Here is a 23434-nt window from a genome sequence, read left to right on the forward strand (position 1 = left end):
TGGATAGCAATGTGAATGAATTCAAGAATACATGACAGCTGGTGTGCGTAGTATGAGGTCTCTCTTGATGAGTCCCTCACCCTGAAGTCTCTCTTAATAATTTCAAGAAAAATTGGAAAATTACAGCAAATAGCACTAATGTCAGTAAAATTAAGAAAACTACTTGTCTAACTACTGTTTATATCCATTTGAGCAGCCCTCAGCCTATTACATTTATTTACAAAAGCAGCTTGTATACAAAGAAGGAAATGCTTTTAAATTTCAAAGGGAATGAATACTATTCATTCCTATGAATGAATATATTATATAGGAATATAAACACCATCCTTCAAAACAAATATGAAAGTATGCTTTTTGAAATGAAATAATCGATATTAATTTTTCTAAAAATCTTTCTAATTTTGAAATGTACACCTGTCCTCTCAGAATGTTTCCAAAGTTTAACTAATTCTACATTACAGGGTACAATATGTCTACATAAATAATACAATGATAATAAATGAAACCATCATATAATGTGAATGTTTCCCAAAATAAGCTCATTTAAGTGTTACATATTGTGAAGAATCACTGGTAACTGGAAAATAAATTTAATGGCCAATCAAAGTACTTAATATTGACAAAAATGCATTTCAATATAAACATTTCACAATATAAGTGACTGCAAATAAAAAAACAGAAGTAATTACAGTAAATAGTGTCAAAAATGTTTCCAAAAAGGTTTGTACATGAGCACACAAAGCAAATATTTTGCACTTCAAGAATTCTGAAATAACACACCACAACATCTACAGTAACTACTACACGATAAAACATTCAATGATTATCCCCGATTTCCATTTCTGAAGGAATTTATTCCAAGGAAAATATTTCAAATATCACATTTCATTAGGGCTGAATAAAAGCATTTATATTACATAACAAAAAAATTAAACTCAGACAAAGGAGGAAAGAATAACTGTCAGTGGTAATCACTGTAGTCCAACTGCAACACATTCAGAGCTGTAGAAGCATATAACATTGAAGAATTTAATATAGAATAACAAAAACTTACTTTCCATTTTTCCGTGCATATAAATATCACAAATAAAACTAAATTGCTAAATATTCTGCTGAAGGAACTAAGAAAAAAATATATCTGGGGGATATGTTTCCATAATTAATAAAATCACTCTAGAAATTCAATCTCATTAGGAATGTTGGAAGTGAATTGCCTATTCAGTGTTTGCTTTTTACACACATAGTACAAGAGCACAGTACAAATACTTCTCAGTAAGAATGAATACATAATTTTGATGCATGACAAGTTCTTTGACATATTAAACAAGATATGTTTATTTTTAGTTATGACTGTTTTCAGACCACATTATGGTCAACCTCTAACTATAGAGTGAATTCACAGGACCAAAGAAATCTATTATAATAGAAAGTTTGCTATAACCTGGTTGATTTTTTGGTGGTTTGTTATAGCAGGTTCTCACTATAATGGGGTTTACTTTAGCAAGCATGGGTTGTATTATACATTCTTATCCTGTCAACAAAACAGGCTAAAGTAAATACACATACTAGTAACTTTTTGATGATTTTTATTCAAAAATGCAGACCAGCTTTTGCAAAATAAGAATGTTAGCATGCACTGGTTAATTAAAAAAGAAACCAATGCAGTAGAAACTTTAAAAAGTGCACCCTGCCACTAATTAAGATATTAGTATCATTGTGGATTATCTAAGAGTAACAATGCATTACCACATTAAACAACTATCCATGTTTCTTTGTGTATGATTATGTTTTCTGAGACCACTGCACTAAGTAGCCATAGTCCATGTTGATCAAGACAATTTCTCTTGAGCATGTGCTACTGAGTGTCGTTTTAGGTTCCCTGAGCAAGTAAAAGTCATTCCACAAGTGGAACAAAGGAATGGTTTCTCTTGTGTATGGATTAAAGAGTGTTCTTTTAGTCCACCAGAACGTGAAAATGACTTGCCACACGTTAAACAATGAAATGGTTTTTCTTTTGTATGAACAAATGCATGTTTTCTGAGATCGGATATCCGTGAAAATGCTCTTCCACAAGTTGAACAAGTGAAATTTTTCTCTTGAGTATGCACTAATGCATGTTGTTTTAGATGACTTGAGCGTGAAAATGATTTCCCACATAATGAGCAAAGAAATGGTCTTTCTTGTGTATGAACTAATAAATGTTTTTTGAGAATATCTGATCGTGAAAATGCTCTGCCACACTCTGTGCATGTGAAGGGTCTTTCCTGAGTATGCACCACTAAGTGTTTTTTGACATTAAATGAACATGAAAATGACTTTCCACATATTGAACAAAGGAATGGTTTTCGTTCTGTGTGAATTAATAAATGTTTCTTAAGAATATCAGACCGTGCAAATGCTTTCCCACATGTAGAACAAGAAAAGGGTTTCTCTTTGGTATGTAGGAATGAATGTCGTTTCAAATCATCTGAACGTGAAAATGCCTTCCCACATATTGAGCAAGAGAAAGGCTTCTCTTGATTACGTATTAATGAATGGTGTCCTAGATTACTTGTTGCTGGAAATGAGTGGCTATACGCTGAGCTCAGGTACTGACCTGCAGCACCCTGAATTGACATATACTCATTAAATTCATTACATGAAATTGTTTCATCACTTGTTTCACATTCATTATGCTCCTCCTGATTAGGAACTTCTTCTGTAGTAAGATCCATTGAAGATATTTCTTTGTAATTACTCTAACAATTCCTTTGTGACAATGATATTTTTAAATTCAACTGAATTACAATTCTTATTCAACTTGGTGTTTGCTATTTTTTAAAAATTTTCTTTTTTTCAAGTATCATAATTTCATCAATAACCTTTTCATGGTGTAATATTTGGGGATAAAATACTAATTCTTCATATTTCACTAATAATTTGGTACATGTTTTTTTATCTGCTCAACTTTTATTGTTGTGGCAATGCAAAAGAGTCACTATCATCTATTTCTGATTTCTTGGTTGCAGAGCAGAACAAAAATCACTTCATTTCCTTATTAGACCTGAAAAATTATAAGGATTAATTAAGCTGAAGCATAATAATATATTCATATATAAATGCAACAAATATTGTAATTGAAAATATGTATATCAATTTCAAATATTACTGTAATCAGCAGAAGCCAAGAGGTGTAAATATAAACATTGGCTTGAAATGCTTCACTATAATTATTTTACACATACATAGACATGCTTATATGATATCCAGTCTTTTCAAAACATTGCCTATCACATGAAATTCATTCTTATGTCCATTATATGCTGTTTTACTGATTACCTCAAAATCAAACCTTCACGTACTATTAGAAAATATCTGAAAAACAACTGCCATAATTTATTACAGCACTACTGATTAACTACACGTCAATTTTCCCCTCCCAATTATTTCAAACTAATCTAACCCCCACCACCAACAGGACTTAAGGACTGCATGCCATGTAATTCAGTGTGTGTAAACACCACATGTAAAAATGCTGCAAAATCTACAGTAATGAATTGATCAGTTACAGACTGGAAAGAGAGAAGTTATTAATATTTGTCTTGGATAAGCTAGACTGTTGTAAGTTTTTGCACTTCATTACAAAGTCAATTGAAACTCGGCAAGAAATTTTCTTGTTTTAATCTTTTGCTTTAAAGCATGAGAAAGCAAGGTTTATACATGAAGCAACTACATGGACTAAGTTACTTATAAATGGGAGACAATAACTTCACATCAAATTGTTCTAGTATGCCATAATGCCCAGCATATTTCCTTTTGGTTATGTATACTATTATGCAGGTAGGGTCACTACCCAAATCAGTTAACCTTTACTGAGAGTGGGGGGGAGAGAGAGATATGTGGAGATATCAAGAGCAAAATCAACAGAGGTCATATTTTCCACATTATCAAAATACTTGGGATATTTATTTAGCATTTGGCATATGCAGTATAATACAGAATAAAAAGCATAAGAACATGAATATAATATAAAAACTACAACTGATGTTGCTGCTTGGAGAAAATCAGACCAGTCACTTTGGTAGGCACACTGATTTCACAGCATTCGATGGTAAAATGACAATTTTTTTTTTCTTTAGTTTTTTTTTTTCTCTCCACTTAAATTGATTACTAATACCTTGAAAGCAACACTTGTTGAGGATTGCAGTGACTATATCCCACCACCTTGTCCATAATCCAGTTTTTTTTTTCATAAGATTTTTTCACTTGGTGATATTATAAATTAGATGCCAAGATGCCTTTGTATTATGGGATACTAAAGCAACTGATGTGAAGATACTTCATGTGCAGCCTTTGTTATCTCTGATCCAGAATATTTTAATAAGGTGATACACCTTTTCATTATTTTTACATGAGAAAGATGATTTCTGCATTACTTCAACCTTGGTATCTCTTCTGTGGCTGGCTCCCATTGATGTGGGAAGTCTGCTGAAGTGGTTTTGTGGCTGCTTTTCTTTGGGATATGAGTAGCACTGCTTGGTGGCAGGTTGGGCCTGTCATCGATAGAACCACTGCTCAGTAATGAGCTAAATTATCCTTTGGGTCACTCACTGTTGGGTGATCTAAGGGATTGCAGGAGTTTTTGGAGAGGCATCCCTGCTTGGAACACACCTCAATAAAGGTCAAAATGCATAGCATTATACACCTCCAAAAGGAGATGTGTTTTGCATTATGGGATACTAAGGCAATTAATGTGAAGTCGTTAGCCTCTATATATAATAAGACCAGTCATGAAGACAATTCACATGCAACTTTTGTTTGCTTACATTTGAATAAAGGATTAAACTAAGAATATAACTTCTAGGCATCGTTAGTTTATAGTATAACCAAGTGAAAAACTTGCAACATCTTTATTTTTTATTATTACTGAATTCAAGGATTATTATTCAATACATTTCTCAAGAGAATTATTAAACGTCTTCTCTTCCAACCTCTAACTACATACACATCACAGATAACACCGATATGCTACAGTTTCTTCTACCTATAAAGTATGAGATCAATATATTATCATTTTTGTATTTAATAATGTATTTATACATACACGAGTATATATAAATTCTAGAGACCAAACATGGAACTTTTCAATCCACTTCAAGTTGTGCAATGTCTTGAAAGGGAATGGTGACAAGTGAGTTACATGGTTCTGTTCTGGGACTACTGCTGTTTCATTTACATGATGATATAGTTCAAGTTTTAAGGAGATATTAAGTTGTATGCTGTTGATGCTGAACTGGATAGCATGGCAGGAAGCTCTAGGGTGATGCTACAAGAGAATTTGAATAAGCTGGTTGATGTCAGATTAAAAGAGACAATGTTGCAAAGTGTAAAGTCATGCATTTTGGTCAGAGAAGGTGAAATGTATAGAGTACTGCATTGGAGGAACTTCAATACAGAAAAAACAGATCACAGGGAGTTGGTAGATAAAGGACAGAAGTTCAGAGGATAAATTGCAAAAGTTGTAAAGGTTACCTTAACAGCAATATGTCTATTTAAAAAAAAGTAAAAGAATTATAATTTAAATATGTGAAGTCTAAAAGATAATTGCTGACAGAAGGATACACCTTCTGTCAGCAATAATCAGCTACATTCAGATATCTAGACAAAGATTTGAATATTTGCCGGCAAAGGTTGGTCGATTAGTAGAGCATCTGCTACTAATGGCTCAGTTAAGTAAGTTTGAGCACGGTCAGTAGTTGGAATGTGACCAATCGTTCAATGCTGTTGGCACACTCTCCCTCGATGAGTCTTTGGATTCCCTGGAGGTGTCAAATAATAATAATAACTGGGTGATAATAGTATTGCAATTTTTAAAAGTTTAGGAAAGAATTTTTCTCTTGGCTAAAAATTAAATTATACTTGCCAAGAAATTGTATTCAGGTTTAATCCTTTTACCTAATTCAGCCAGGGCCCTCTGAGGCTCGGCCCAGAACTTTTTTGTTTTGTGACTTTTCTCCCTTTACGGTACTTATGCCTAAATTATTGTGTTATTATTCAACAATTGTTTACAGTTTTGAATGCGTATATAAAGTCAATATCAACAGTCGCCTGATTATGAACGAGTAATGAAAGGGACAGGGAAGTTTGAAGCTTCCTGTAATGCGTTATCTTGCAGCGATTGACAAGAAAACATTATTGCAAAGTAGTGTAGTGGAATTTTGAAGATTTATAGCAATATTTTGTTTCTTTTCTTTTCTCGTTGGCAACACTGTCAGTAAACAATAGAATAGCAGATTAGCAGTTGTTTATCAGAGCTCGTGACTGTAAGAAGCACAAAGAAAATCATGTAATATTTTTGTGCTTATGTAGGCCTACTATTTCAACTATGGATAAGTACATTGGCACCTTCTTTAAACGGAAAAATAGCTCGAATGACAGTGATAGTACACAACGAGTTTGCGTGCAGTTTCTGAAGAGAAAGAAGTCTGTAATGAATGCGATAATATTAATACGTTGAACGAAAGGAAAGATTTGCCGACTTGCTGGACAGCATTTAAAGGTAAATATAATTGGTTATTTTGTAAGGACAGAGGTATGGAGTGATAACATGTGCAGAGGTACAGACCCCAGGTGCAAGTTCTTCACATCAGGGTACTCACTTAGCATCAGAATGGATAAATGGATTAATATATATTAAAGGGGAAGGGTCTAAAAAATGCCAACAAAAGCAACTCAGAAAGAAAATTCATGAACATAGAGATACCGAATCTCACAAAAGTGCAGAAGCAATTATAAGTAAAAGTGGAATTCATTGCGACATATTGTAGAAGAACAGAAGTCTTTAGTTCAGGAAATCAAGTGCTGCGTGTTTCGCACCGCATATCATATTGCAAAGCATAATCGCGCTTTTATAGATCATTCAAAATTAATTGATCTACAGATTTTTAATGGGCTAGATGTGGGACATGCTTTACATAGTAATGTGACATGCAATGAGATGGTGAATCATATTGCAAAACAAATGAAACACAAAACTGCAGACATTACAAAACCATAGAACCAAAATTTTTATTATTCTGGATGAAAGTACATCCATATCAAATCAGACTGTTCTGATAGTTATATCGCAATAAATGGTGATGTTACAACACTATTCTTTTTTAAATAACGAAAGCTGTGGCACGTTCATAATTAGAAGAAACACACATAAACCACAGTGAAAATTATTTAATTGTAAATATTTCATCCTAAGTATCTTAGGACATCATCAGTACAGTATTTAAACAAAAATTAGGAATAACATACAGTTAGGGTGCATGATTACAATAGAATCTCATGAAAACGTGCATAACGTGCTAAAATAGTACAAAAAGGAAAAAAAAAAAACGTTAATTATTTAACACAATTTTGTATGATAATTTCCCATACTTTAGGAATAGTAAGAACGTCGTTGTGGTTTAGGTTTGGTCTGTGTAGTAGGGCTTCAGAACTTTCTTTGTATAAACGTTCATGTTTAAATAAAGATCTATGTAAAAGTTTAGCCTTTTCCCAATGGATCCTATGGTTTGGAATATCAATTCCGTGTTGAGAGAGGCCATATTTCTGCGGTTTAAGAAGACGAATGTGGTCTTGATGTTCCGAGATGCGTTTCTGAACAGACCTACCTGTCTGTCCAAAGTAAGATAATTTGCATGAGTATGGAATCTCATAAATACCAGGTAACATCAAGGGTGAGAATTTGTCCTTAGGAGAAGGTAATAAGTTGTAAATTTGGTTGAGAGGTTTGTAAGTCCCCATACCTTACATTAAAGGCATCTCAGAACGTCTTTCTAAAATTATGAAGAAATACAATTTTGCCACTACTTACAAACCTATCAACCAAATTTACAACTTATTACCTTATCCTAAGGACAAATTCTCACCCTTGATGTTACCTGGTGTTTATGAGATTCCATGCTCATGCAAATTATCTTACTTTGGACAAACAGGTAGGTCTGTTCAGAAATGCATCTCGGAACATCAAGACCACATTTGTCTTCTTAAACCGCAGAAATCTGGCCTCTCTCAACACGGAATTGAAAATCCAAACCATAGGATCCATTGGGAAAAGGCTAAACTTTTACATAGATCTTTATTTAAACATGAACGTTTATACAAAGAAAGTTCTGAAGCCCTACTACACAGACCAAACCTAAACCACAATGACGTTCTTACTATTCCTAAAGTATGGGAAATTATCATACAAAATTGTGTTAAATAATTAACGTTTTTTTTTTTTTCTTTTTGTACTATTTTAGCATGTTATGCACGTTTTCATGAGATTCTATTGTAATCATGTGCCCTAACTGTATGTTATTCCTAATTTTTGTTTAACTACTGTACTGATGATGTCCTAAGATACTTAGGATGAAATATTTACAATAAATAATTTTCACTGTGGTTTATACGTGTGTTTCTTCTAATTATAACACTATTCTTTGATTTAATTCAATTAGAAAGCACCAAAACAATGTCTTGAAAAGGAAAAAAGAAATCTTGCACGAAATTCTAATTGGATTATGTATGGATGGGGCCTCAGTTATGGTAGGAAAACGAGCAGGTTTAGTAACATTGATGAAAGAAGATTTTTCCAACAATTTTAACACGGCACTGTATAAATCATTGCTTAGAACTTGCTGTGCATGATTCAATGAAAGATATTACGACAACAAATCATTTTGTGGTATTTCTTGATAAGGAATGTTCAACTTTTAGTAAGACTCCAAAGAACTCACATGAATTAAAGAAATGTGCAGAACGGTTGTTCTGAAGTTTCGCCAAAGTGGGATGTTGTCAACTTGTTGGGTTGCATCTAGTTTTTGGGGCTGTGAATTCTATTTGGAATAACTATGCATCATTGCACAGTTTCTTTACACATGCAGCTCATGATGGAAATCGAGATAGTAAAAAAAGGGCAACATTTCAAGGGCTAGTCAGTAAAGTTGAAGAAACATACTTCATAAACAATTTAGGAATAATGATGGATGCGTTATCTGAGCTTTCTAGCCTCTCAGGATCTTTGCAAAAACAAACCGTGGTGTTACCTAGAGCAAACCAACTCCTGTACAGAACAAGAGAAGTATTTAAAGATCATAAAGAGGGAGGAAGTATTTACTAGAGAGAAGTTCAGAAAGTTATAGAAGCAAATCAATTCAAAGGAGTTCCTTAAAAGTATTTGGGGATAGGAACAACACAATGGAAATAAATAAAGGACAATTTTATGAGATTATAATCACAAATTTGACAAGTCGGTACATGACAGATACAGACAAAGTACTTAGAAATAATGAAAGTAGTTTTACCTGAGTATTGGCCGGATGATATTGCCATGGACTAGGGTGAACAAGAATTGAAAGAGGCTGTGTGATTTGTTTTCTTTGTGAGGTCATTCAATCTTACAGGGATTTTAAGCACAGTGGAGGTAAGCATGTGTCAGATGCCATGAAGAAACTTCTGAAGTGTGTTGAATCAATACCAGTGAGCAATGCACAGTGCGAGTGGAGGTTCAGCATTATGAACAGTATTGTGACACCAACAAGAAATGCGCTCATAGTTGAAAACATCTCATCTTTGCTGACAGTAAATAGTTGTGGTCCACCACCAATTTCCGAGACTTCATGCAGAGACAGACAAATTGAAGGAAGAGTTGTGAAAACTATTGTAGATCTTAAATATAAAGAGCCAATAGGCTTCAATGGTTGCACCTTTTTGAGAACTCGTATAGCAGATAAGTTATTTTTGCTATACCCTTTGGTATCTATTTGGTCTAGCTACTCACTGATGAAGCCTCAAAAAAGGCTGAAACCAGCCTGGATAGTGACCTCCCACCAGAATGTAATAACAGCATACATTTCCTTCCTAGGAAATGTGTTTTTACATTATGGAAAATACCAAGAATAGCAATCAGAACTTCACCACCTTTGCTGCGAGTTGCCCGAGACTGTACTACGTACTAGGACTACTTGTATTAGCTCACGCTAGTAATCGCCAATACTTTTATAGTTTACTATATTCGGCATGAAACTCTCTGATTCCAATCTTTGAGTTTCTTATTCAGTTTTAAAACAATGTGGGATTAATATCCCCTTAATTTAAACTAATGTAGACCTGCAACTGTTACCTAAGGGTAAGCCCCCAATATTTTTGTGCACTTTCCTGTACATTTCACTAGTTATATTTCAAATTTAATTTACTGATATGAGTAAATGCTTGTTTGTCTAACTTTAAAAAGTACAGTATTATTTTAGATTTTACATATTCATTCAAATATCAATAAGAAAATTTTTCAATTTTTCTACAGTCTAAATAAGTCAAATTAGAAATTTACTAAGGAATTTGAGTTATTTATTTTGTCATTTATTGTATTTCCATTTTTTTCTTTTCTGCATTTATGTAACAAGCTGAATAGGCCTACTGTTTTTTCATCGCTCATATAACCTAATGTTATCTTAAATTGAACTATGAGAGAGCCTGTGTTGCACAGTAGAAGTGGCGTTTGCACTCTACGGCGCTTGACTACACGCAGAAAGGATTTGGTGGTTCAAATCTAGTTGCTGACTAGAGGAAATTTTTCTAAGCCTTTTTTTCGACCGGTTCCCGAGTTAGTTGATCTCTGGCATGGGCTAGCAGTTTTTTTCTCCCGGGAACTTGGGTTTTTCGTCCCGTAAACTCAAGAAAATCGGCCTATAACCCACATTATTTCAGACATTAAAAATATTGTGTTAGGGACCACGAGATGGCGGCACTAGCTTGCCGCCTGCGCACCGATGAATCAGTGATAGCCTTGGGCCAGCTATCTCTCTGATTGGCTACCAGTGGAGATTGAACTGCCCACTCACTCTCCAAATGTTAGATAAGGTAAACGGCTCCACCTACTCCCTATACGGGAACAAATAGGTGTTAGCTGATTTTTTTAATATTTTTTTTATGTTAGAAGTATTATATTAATTTGCAATTTTGTATTTGTATCTATATTTAACCCTGTGGAGGACACGGCTGATCTGACAGATACAAACAAATTGTTTAATATAAATATTCTTACACATATCCGGTGTAGCTTGGAGGTCATGAGTAGCTGCACATGCATATATTATGAGTGATATTCTACACTGTTTATACGGTCAATTTTGGTTTAACATGCGTTATGCAAAGGCATGTGATATTTCATAGTAAATTGTATCTGAGATACAGCGACCTCCAATGTCAGTATGGTATTGGTTTATTTATTTATTTTTTTCCTTTATTCACCACTGAAAATGGCTGGAAAAATATTTCCATTGGATAATCCATCAGATGCTGAAGAGATTCAGCGAATTTGTTACTCGAGTCCGATGATGAGAATGAAAAGGCAGATTGTACCGTATCAATCCACCTATATCTTGGTCTTCCTCTGGATCGGTTTCTTGCCAACCTGGCAGAGAACAGTTGTTTTGCTAATCTTTCCTCGCCCATTCTGTTCAAGTGACCATACCACCTGAGATTAGCTCTGGTAATGTATTCCTGGATACCGACAATGTCAAGTTCTTTCCTAATATCCTCGTTTTTAATATGATATTCCCATTGATGCCATCTGTTCATGCCTCTAATCTTTCTCGGGGCTCTCATATCTGCGGTCTCTAGTCTTTGGTCAAGTGTTTTACTTCTGACCCAGATCTCAGATCCATAAGTAAAAATTGGTTTGAACACTGACTTGTATACAGCTATAGTGTTCTGACTAATTTCTCTCTTATTCCATATGAATTTATTCAATTCACTTCCTACATACCAGCTTTGTTGATTCTGTTGTCTATTTCCATATTTAATTTACCATCTTCAGTAAAAATCATACCTAAGTAGCTGAAATCTACTGAGGTCACACTTCCCCCCAGATATATTTGAACTATTCAAATTCACAATACATGCAGGATATTTCACATGGAAAGGGAAAATATACAAACAAATAGAAAACAGTCACCATCCCATACATTAAAGGCACATCCGATAAGATTTCAAGAATTCTTAATAAACATAAACTATGCACTACATTCAGACCATGTAGCAAATTAGCAACCCTTATCTACTCACCCAAGGACAGCATTCCCCCTTTATCACATCCAGGAGTCTACCAAGTACCCTGCTCATGTAATCAAGCCTATTACGGTCAAACAGGAAGAACTGTGAACATCCGCATCAGCGAACACAAAAGATACGTCCAGAATTATCACTATGGCAAGTCGGGCCTAGCAGACCATGCTCTCGATACCCCTGCACACAGGATCAACTGGAAAAGCACAAAAGTACTACACAGAGGCTCTTACAAGTCAGAGAGATTGTTCTTAGAGGCAACAGAAGCTCTGAAACACACTCCAAATCTCAACAAATATGGCTGTATAAACTTGCCTAAGATCTGGGAGACAGTCATCTTAAGAAAAAAACTAGTTTTTTTTTTTTTTTTCCAGATAGAGGGCACCAAAAATCAGGACTCTAGTCTTTGTGTTGCTGCTACAATTTTGTTTAACTAGTCCGTTGATTACACGTTATTATAGTCTCGCGAATTGTGACAAACTATGTTTTTGTGCTCTGAAGATGCTGGTTATAACACCAGCGAAATATCAGCAATAAGTTAATAAATTAATTACTTAGTTTCTGTATTGTAATATATACCGTTAAAAAATAAACACGTTCGACAAACACACAAGTCTGTCCACACGTTTCTCAAGTATCCTTGCATAGATCTTGTCAGGAACACTCAGCAGGGAAATACCTCTGTAATTTTCACATTGTTTTATTTCCCTTTTTATATATGGCTACTATTACAGCTCTACTCCAATCATCAGGAATTCATCCCTCTGTCCAGGCCTTCTGAACTATGCAGTGCAGCCACTGAAAGACTTTTATACCACCATATTTCAGCATTTCTGGTCAAATATCATCTACTCCTGCTGCCTTTCCACATTTCAAGCCTTTGATTGCTTTTTCTGACTGTATGCCTGTTCAGTGTTTTTTACCACTGTGTTATCATTGCTTGTTTCATTTAGCAAATTTTCAAAGTAATTACTCCATACTTCAAGGATATCTTTTTCTCCTGTCTTCATGTAACCTTTATCATCTCTAACTCCTTTTACAGCACTCTTTCCTCCATTTCTAAGCTTCTTCAACAACCTTCTTCACTTTATGGTTAGCGAAATTTTTAATCACCTCGTCATAATTAATTTTTATTGCTAGGTCATGTTCTATTGATAGCAAAGCTAGGCCATTTAATCTTTCCTGGAGCATTGATGATCTACTGAAGCTCTTCATTGCTGAAAGTTTACTAAATGCTCTTTCATCATCAGCAACTGTAACTGGTATTGTGCAAAAAATTCTGACTGAAGTACATATTTCAGGAAAAACACCGTGAAGTTGAAATTTATAAATGGTATTTAATAAATATAGTCCTGGTATAACATCTTTAAACGTGGCATTATAAATCTTTTTTGTGATAGATTTAGTCTTTCAGAGATGATGTTAAGTCTTTCGAATATTTATTTATTAAATTATTGCACGAGTCAGAAATTTCTCGATGATTCATTGTTTGAAAATTTAATATTGGTGAAAATAAATTCTGAATGTTTTTTTTAAGATGTGAAACGCATGTGAAGTTGGGAAATAACTGTATCCAGTAAAACAAAATATACAGTTTTTTTTAAATGCCTTGTGTATCATCCCCATCTGCACTTTCTTCATCTGCTAGCTTTATTCTCTTTGCTTTTGACCGTTTTTCGACATTTGGGGTTATACCCAATTCAATAGCAACAAGTGTAGCTTCAGAGCGAACATCTTGCCACTTATTTCTAAAATTCCAAGTTCTTTCAGAAGAGACTCAACATTTGCTGTTGCAATATTAATCGATATGATACTAGATTGCAATATTTTATTTCGTTCGGCAATGGAAGCTAAAATTTTAAACCAGATTGTTGCAAAAAGTATTGCTTTGAAACTTGAAAAATATCGTTTTAGAGCAACAGCTTCAGAATGACCCTCATTTGATAATTTCCCAGTCAAAATTACATCCTCTAAAGCTTTTAAAATAATTGGAAGCTTCTGAGCAACCATTCGAACCGCATCGATTCTACAACTCCAGCGAGTTTGAGAGAGACCATGAAGAGAACAGCCAGTTTTTTCTAATAAAATTTACTATCTCATTGGGCTTGAGCTAAAAAATGCAAATAAACTCTCCAAGTTTCCAAAATATATTGTATTTTCTGAACAACATTTAGCTGCACTTACGCCCACTACATTCAACAACTATTAATTGTCGATTTACATCACTAAAGAAATCTAGCCAAGTATCTGGATCTTCGTAATTTATAACCTCGGTAGCTTCTAAGTTGGTAGTCGCTTCAGCTTCACTTACAGTTGAAGAAAATTCTTCATATACTAATTGTTACCAACTGCATTGGTTGTAGTGCTGATTATTGCTTCAATTCCATGTCCAAACAAATTTTTTTCTTTATCGTCAAGGTTTAAATTGTCCCTAGCATCTATTTTAGTGTTCACTTCAGAGTTATCTGCTGCAGGTCCAGGTGAAGAAGAGTGTTTATTACTTTTGTCAGCAGTTAAACTATTAGCACATTGTTTACTTGAAATTTCAATATCTTGGTGTTCTTCCATCTTCAAACATTTCAGTAGTAAATGCTTGTTTTTTAAATCTTCTTTTGCCTTCTCACGATCCCTTTTCTCCTTTCGTTTCTAATTTCCAGATTTATGATGATACATTTCTGTTGGTCAAATTTTTATTATAAAAAATATAATTTTAATAATAAAAAATCTAATTAATAAGAATACTTACTTTTATTTTTTAGCGCATGGCCTACAGTTGCACACTTTACAAACAATCACAAAACCTTTGTCTATCAAAATACTAACAAGAATGAAGCATTCTGGCAGGGAACATTACTGTGAATACAATTACTAGTCAGCGCTAGCGCAGCCGACTGCAACAACCTGGCACGAATGCCTATTGACGTCATCACCCGCTATAACTACAGTGATCCCCGCCGAGAGAATCGGCGTCTTCTGGACACTCACAGTGAGCTAAAGAGCATAGCAGTTTATCTAAAACAAAACACAGTATCATTCTTGATATGCCATTATCCTTTATCATTGTTGTATTATTACGAGAATTAAAACCATGCATTATAAACAGTTATGTGACACGTCGGGGCCTGTGACAAAAGTCTCAGATGTCACCCCCTCTCGGCGGCCCTGCAAAGCATACTTCCTTTCAGACATGCATAGCACTAATTATTAAGGGAGGGTCACTATAAAACTCTCTGCAATTCTCTCTTATCCAGATTAATAAAGTTATAAACCTTTTTCTTACTTATATGTTAGAAATATGTCATGTATTAACTCAACCTTGGTATCTTCATGGGTCTGGCTACCACTAAAGACCTCAATAAAGTTAGAAACAAGTCTAGGTAATAATCCTCCCTTAATGCCTAGCATAATGAGATACTAAGGCAATTAATGTGAAGTCATCAGCATCTATATAGAAGTAGCATAGTCGTGAAGATACTTCTTGTGTAAACTATATTTGCTTAGGTAAAAGGATCTTCATTATTATATGTTTCTTTCCATGGAGTCTGAAGATTCATTGTGGGAGACCGATACTAATGTTTACACACACACACACACAAAACCTATCATATCTCTCCTTAAACTCATTTACTGTCAAAAAACCCAACAAATTCTGACAATCCATTTCACTCGACCTACACAAAAAATGAAGTCCACATATCCTCACTAACTTTCACGGATGACTCCTAGTTCTCTTACTATGTGATATATTGAAATATTTCCTTTGCTTCAATTTAATAAAACCTCTTTAATATCTTAAAAGTTTCTATCATGTTCCCTCTTCTCTGCCTATCAGCTAAACTTTGTGACCCACACATCCTCAAAGGGAGCATTCTACAGATCTGTCACCAGCTTGGTCACTTGTTTTTGAATCCTCACTACCACCACATGATCCCCAAGAAACCCTGCTGACCAAATCTGTGTGCTTGTGTTTTAACATCTAAGTAATCCTTTGAACTATTTTGCCAACTTTTGCAATATGCCCTCTGAACTCACCTCTGTCCACATCTCTGATCCTGATTAAACAAGAATAATTTTTCTAAGCCTTTTTTGAACCGATTCCAGAGTTAGTCTATCGCTGGCATCGGCAAGTGGATTTTTCATCCTATAAACTGAAGAAAAGAGACCGTAGAACCCACACTATTTTCAGACATTAATTAATGGCGGCACTCGTTAGTCATCTCTTCACTGTGTGCTGCTTAATTAGTGATAGCCTTGGGCCAGTTATCTCTGATTGGCTACCAGTAGAAATTAAACTGCCCACTCAGTCTCCAAAAGTTAAATAGGGCTAAAACAGTCTTGCCTACTCCCTATATGGGAATAAAAGATGTTAGCTAAATTTTTTTTTTTTTTTTTTTTAAATAACTTCTTGGCAAGTACATTTACTCTATGGAGGTCTAGACATATGACACTATTACCAATTCCTCTCCCCCTATATCTCTGAATATTTATTTGACTCAACCCAAACAGATGAAGAAGGTAAACCATTAGTGATAACAGAATACTATGATCTATGTCAATACCGGTTGACATCCCAATAAAATATGTAAAGACAATTTGCTGGATGTATATTTGCTGAAAAGAAATGACTAGCTCCTAATACAATCAAATCCCAATCTGTTCTTTTCTAAACTAAATAGTGAATTTGAGAAAAGTGAGAAAGATCATTCAGACATTTAAAGTAGGTGTTAAAGCCAGACACCTCATTTCATTTATCACTAAGCAACACAAATTAATTACTATTTAATAAGGCAAACTATTTGATTAAACTTTAATAAATATTTTCCGATATTTCGGCAATGTCACGTTGCCATCTTCTAAAGGAACTTACAAAAAGTTACAAAAAACACCATCACACATAAAAAAACTCAGCCCATTTCAAAGCCAGCATAGAAAACGTTACACTCCAACATACTGACATAATGGTCAGCTTTGATGTCTCCTCTTTATTTACAAATGTCCCACTCAAGGAAACTTTAGAGCTAATCCAAGCTAAATTTTCTCCCGATATCTCAGCCTTATTACAGTTCACAATGAACTCGGGCTATTTCGTTTGGCAGGGAAAATTCTACAAGAGTGGGTTCACCACTCTCCCCACCCTTGGCCAATTTCTTTATGGAGACCTTTGAAGAAAAAGCCTTAGCCTCTGCCCCACAAAAACCAACCATATGGCTTCGCTACGTTGATGATGTGTTCGCTATTTGGCCACATGGCTCTGAAACACTTCTCTCCTTCTTAACACACTTAAACAACCAACACCCCAGAATCAAATTCACTCTGGAAAAAGAGGAAAACAACAGCCTCCCTTTCCTAGACACACTAGTCACCCACCAGCCTAATGGAACCTTGGTTTTCTCAGTTTACAGAAAACCCACCCATACAGGCAGATACATTCACCAACAATCCCCCCCCCCCCTCACAACAATACGGAGTAGTGAAAACACTATACAACAGGGCTAAACTAATCTGTTCAAACAACTTGGCCCTAAACACAGAACTAAATCACATCCTCAACACTTTCTCAGCCAATAGCTACCCCCCCAAAAAATATTAGAACCTACAAACCACAGATCCCCTCCCCCCCTCCACAACAAGGATTACTCTAAATCCATCACCATTCTCTACATCCGCGGCACCTCGGAAAAGATTACCAAGATCTTAAAAAAACATGACCTGATCTCCTGTTACAAACCTTACAAAAAATTGGCATCCCTTATCCGCTCCACTAAAGACCAACCACTTCCCCTAGACCTACCTGGTGTTTACCATGTCCTTTGCAGTTGTAAACTGTCCTACTTTGGCCAAACAGGCAGGACAGCGAATATCAGAATTTCGGAACACAAGGACTACATCCGTTTTCACAAATACAGTCATTCTGGGCTTGCGGACCATGCTCTGGATACATGCCACAGAATACGGTGGAAGAAAGCTACAGTGATACACCGCAGCAAATACAAATTTGAAAGACTACTTTATGGAATCAGCCTCAGCCCTAAGAAATTCTCCAAACCTCAACAAATTTGGTTGTATGCGACTGCCCCAAATTTGGGAGGCCTACATCAGCAGACCTTCAGCCCAACGGCCAAGAACACCTACTTAGCCCGCTAGAGGGCACCATCAGGACTGTTAGGAGAACAATAGCTTCATCTCTTCATTCCCAGTTTCTGTGTTGTAGTGCCTACGTGCACGTAACTTTTTTTGTAAGTTCCTTTAGAAGATGGCAACGTGATGTTGCCGAAATATCGGAAAATATTTATTAAAGTTTAATTTAATTTATAACCTTAACTACGTTGTTCAATTCCTTAAGTGTTTTAATAATGCATAACCAACGTATAAGCCTGTCTACGAGAATAAACTATTTGATATGATTCATCTGCATTTGTTTTGATTATAAAGTCAAAGAGAATTCCATGTTGGTTGTTGGTAAACTGCATTAATTGGCACATTATTTATACTAATAATTCACAATACTCAAACTAAATTTTTTCTAGAAAAGTTAAAGTTAACTGTTGTTAACCACACACATGGTTCCTACTAGTCTCACCGCAAATCCCATGATGCTAGTTCTGGATTATGTGATGTCATCAGCCTCTATATGCAAGTAGCCTAGCTGTGAAGTTACTTCATGCACAAGCTTTGTTTCTCACAAAGGGGTTTGTTCAAACACCTTTGTGACTCATGGTCCACCCTATGCATATATAAACACACACACTACTGGAAATGTTCCATATTTTTGTAGTTTGGCATTCTATATAAAATGGTCCACCATCACTGGCCTATACAGGAATTAATCATTCAACTAAATGATATGCACCCAACTTGCTGTATCATATGGGAGAAAAAAAAAAAAAAAATCCACCTGGGCTTTCGGATTATACAATATGTAAAAACCATTCATATATAACTATTATTTTGAGAACAGTTCTTTACAAATACCAGTAACTGAATATCCTGGATAAGTTTCTAGCTCTTATGTAAGCATCTGTGTTTAGTTCCAAATTGAATTGTTTGTAATGTTTTAGTGTAGTGCTTGTCACAGTTATTTGTCTGAAGATGCTGGATAGAAAATCAGCAAAAGATTAGTAAGTTCAAGAAACAATTTATTTTCCCTCCTCTCTAGGTATTGTTTGTACTGTGAAGAAATCAACAACTGGGAGATACTGGGATAGGAGTGTTGATAGCTTGCTCCACCTATGCTAGGAGTTGCCCTGGTGTTGCACTACTTACCCAGGTAAGATAGTACAACACTATATTCAGTCCTGAAGATATTTTCAGGCACAAACTTTGTTTGCTCTCACTGGGATAAAGTATTAAACTAAATTTATTATAAACTTAGCCTTTCCATCTTGCTCATGGTTTTCCTTTTGAACTTTTACCAAAAATTTTAGGATTATATGAAGGTAGTCACCTTTTCTTCGAAAAACCTAACCAGCCCACTGCTGAAGAAAGAATGATAATAGAAAGATAATTGGTGAAAATGGTAGAATGACATGCAATGCAGAGGATGCAAGTGAGATATTAAATGGGAAAACTGCGAGGTATTTTATCTGCATGAACATGCCACCATGCAGAGCTTGAGTGCAGCAGGAAGGGGGGGGGGAAGGAGTGATGGTGAGCAAAGGGGTAAGGAGGTATATGAGAAATTGAGTCATTATCATGATAAATCACCATGTGTTTTGAGGGAATGTTCTAGGGACTGAACTGATTTGTACTTTTTTTTAATGAATCTTAAAACTGGCCAAGTTCCAAAGGAGTTTCTGGAGGGCAAATTCGTTCTGCTTCACAAAGGTGATAAGGGTTTGAATTATAAACCATTTGTGTGTGTGCGCACCATAAGTTGTGGTTAAGTTGCTGGAGAGGTTATCAAAGGACAAAGGAAAAGAATTGGGTTGACAGCAGCAGCAGCAACATTTTCTATAACAGAGCATAAGCTCACTAAAGGGAGATTATTTCAGCAATTCACTTATTGCAATAAAGGTGATAAACATACTGAACATGGTAGATGCACAACAGTAGTATACTCTGATTTTGCAAATGCCTTTGAGCGACTGCCATATTACAAGTTGGTAATTAAACTGGAACAAATAGTAGAATGACAACCATACTGTGCCAGATATTGCAGTTGCATATGGGGAAGGGGACACAAGATCCTGGATGAGGAATGTCACTAGTAGTGTACCCAAGGATCTGATATGGAACTCCCACTTTTAACTTTATATATTATATGATTTCAACAGGAATATGCAATTATTGGCTGATGATGTAAAGCTGGGAAGAACAGCTATTACAGTTCTATAAGACAGCTGGAATAGCCTGGGTGAGTGGAGAAAGTCAATTTCTTAATGTTGTAAAGTGTGAGTTTTTATTTTTTAAATTTGGAAAGCAAAGATAGGATTTAGTGTAGTCAGAGAAGATATCTTAGGCATAGAGATGAAGGATCTAGGGGCAATGGTGTATAAGCTTATAATTTAGATGATACACTGATAAAACCAAGACCAGCACAACTGATTATGGCAATGACGCAGTGGACACTGATTTGCATATGTAAGGAGGTTATAAGGTCATGATCAAACTACATGGATACTATGTACAGATTTTGTCACCAGATTTTCAAATGGAGATAATATATTAAGGCGAGAGTTCAGAGACAGTTAAGGTGCTTTCTGGCAAGGAAAGCTTCACATTAAGAGAAAATGCAATTTGCAGAGAATAGTGGATAAGAGGAGAAAGATTATATAAACGACAAATTGGTAAGAGACTACAAGATTAATCTGGTATAAGTTTTTCATAAAATGGGGAGGGAGAGAAAAGAAATCTACCTCTGAAAGCTGTAAAAGGAGGGTGTCAGCAGGAGTTTTTTTTTTTTTTTTTGTATGGAAAGTTAGAGATGACGGTAATGCATTACTTGTGAATCTGGTAGGCATTTTAAGACATTTTGATGAGCTAGGTGTGCAATAAGGACTGCCCACAAATCTTGACTCCATGGAATTTTGATGATAATGTTTCATCTGCTTTCTATTTAGTTCTCAACATTATTTGTATATGCTACTACCTATGCTGATTTATTAAAATACTTTCAGTGGCAAATTGTCAGATAATGTATTCCAGAGCTAAGTTTTCTTTAATTGTGGAATACTGATTATGAAGATAGATTGAGAATTTGTAGGTTGCAGACACTAGCAAACTGGAAAAAGAGGGGTGATATGATTGAGACTTACAAACTTCTGAAAGGATTATACACAATTTCAGTATATGAAATTGTTAATTTTATGGAGGGTTGGGAAAGGATGCAGGGTCATCCTTGGAAGTTGAGAATAAATGCTATCAAAAGGAGGTGAGGGCTAGATTTTTCTCTAATAGAATGGGGCATGTTTGGAATGGATTACTGTTGGATGTTGTGCAAGTACTGCACGCCCACAGATGCAAGACCCTTTGACACTTCTGTGCATGTCAGAAGGAGAATCCATTCCCATAATAGGGTAATCAATCCATCTTGTGGGATGGGTTGTTTATTATTACACGTCGTAAAATTAACTTTTCTTTTATGAACATTGTAGTTTTAAAGTGAACTATTTTGCTTGTATAATAGTTGGAAAATTTTACATATAAAGCACGTGATTTCATGTGTTTGTAACCAATTCGTACATCTTTTATTTCTTTCTCCCCTTCAGCATGAATAGACTCTTCTTGACAGGTTGCCAGACTATGTGGTCGGACAATAGCATGAATGAATTCAAGAACAGGTATGACAACTGGTGCAAATAGTATGGCTTCCCTCAATGAGTTCCTGACTCCATGTAGGTCTCTCTTAATAATATCAATTCTTGGGTTACTCGAAAGGAACATTTGAAATCATTTATACTTCAATCTGCAAATTAAAATTTCCACTGCTAATCTCATCAGTCTATTCCAAAAACATATTCCAATGAAGTTCAATTTCATATTAATTGCCTCTGTAACAAAACTGGAAAAACAGGATACTGCACCCTTTGCTTGGACAAGACCAGAGTTTCATTGCTTGCTGTGATAAGAGGAATCTTTATAGGCCTCTTCAATTAAAGGTGAGTTAGGCTAACAGGTTTTTTCTCCTCCAGAAAACTTGGATTTTTTTATCCAGCACACAGACAAATCACTCAAGAGAGCACACAATTTAGAGACAAAATATACTATTGCTGGTAGGCAGTAGATGGTGTTGTGCTGACGGTAGTAATGACCTGTGTAGTTGGAGGATTAAGTAGGTGAGACGTGGATACTTCCATGAGTCTTGGCAGGCTTACATAACGCAAAAGCGAATTATTGCTGTGCAATAAAAGATTGTGATACTCCAAAATGACAGCAGTTATTGATCTTCGTCTCCACACGTTTTCCTATAACACGAAGCATTTTATTTTTATTTTTTTTTTCAAAGTAAAAATATAAACTTTTCACGGAAGAATCAATTCATTCCTAGACGTACTGTAAACAACTGGTTAAACAATGATTTTGCCTATATTTATATAACGCACAGTAATATTCTATGGGGGGGGGGGAAATAAAAGTATTTGAGATTACCATATATAAATCCATCCACAAGTTTCGGCAACCTTACAAATTGATATTACAGTTAACTGGCAATCTAGCGACCTTCTAAAGACAATGGAGGACAGAAGCAGCCGAAATAGTGCGACGCGACATCTCTATTCGTTCACTTTTAACTGCCATATTAAGAAAGTAATGATACAGTCGCCAAACTTACCGAGAATGATGTGTTTCACTTAACAAAGAAAGTATAAAAACTGAAATTAAGCATTTTATTTAAACACCTCGAAACTCCCAGCTTGCATGCCACGTCAACAAGCACAAAACTACTATAATTCTCAAAGCGAGAACTAGTTCGGCTTCTTTTGCAATGAGACAATGCCCTCTGACAGCAGCAGTAAAGTAATTATTTAATCTCTACTTTTAAAGGGAAATTCAGGGCATGGATCATTTATTATTTTTAGAGTGCTTTTTTTTTATATTATATTTCTATTGTATATATGAAACTGTCGCATTTATGCAGTTTATAAAATTCTTGGCATCCAAATTCCTTTAGCGATACAAGCGGATTCCTATCACACACACGTTTCTCTCTTCAGCCATTTTCAGTCCACTGCTGGACAAAGGCCACCTCCATCTCTCTCTATTCCTGGCTATGGATAACCGCTCATTTCCCACAAATTTCGATACTTCGTCACTCCATCTTCATTTCTAATTACCATCACGAATATTTATTTTAAAGACCTAAATATTCCAATTTTAAAGACCTAAAAATTGGAATTCATAAAATATAAATAAA

General features: G+C 35.3%; 1 protein-coding gene across 3 annotated transcripts; it reads right to left on the reverse strand.

The window, feature by feature from the left end:
• Window positions 1–574: 574 nt before the first annotated feature.
• On the reverse strand, window positions 575–22989 carry LOC150098687 (uncharacterized). Of its 3 annotated transcripts, none has more exons than XM_090405140.1 (2): window positions 22853–22989; window positions 575–3043 (listed from the first exon to the last, which is right to left on the reverse strand). In XM_090405140.1, exon 2 carries the CDS (start codon window positions 2712–2714, stop codon window positions 1830–1832), a length of 885 nt encoding a protein of 294 aa, XP_090261266.1. In that variant the 5' UTR covers window positions 2715–3043; window positions 22853–22989; the 3' UTR covers window positions 575–1829. The 3 variants fall into 3 exon arrangements, with proteins under 3 accessions (XP_090261266.1, XP_090261267.1, XP_090261268.1); XM_090405141.1 differs by lacking the exon at window positions 22853–22989 and adding an exon at window positions 22669–22838; XM_090405142.1 differs by lacking the exon at window positions 22853–22989 and adding an exon at window positions 14828–14946.
• Window positions 22990–23434: the final 445 nt, after the last annotated feature.

Source organism: Typopeltis vanoorti, chromosome 15, assembly GCF_054136105.1.
Source record: "Typopeltis vanoorti isolate ZY-2024b chromosome 15, IOZ_Tvanoo_1.0, whole genome shotgun sequence".
NCBI lineage: Eukaryota > Metazoa > Arthropoda > Arachnida > Uropygi > Thelyphonidae > Typopeltis > Typopeltis vanoorti.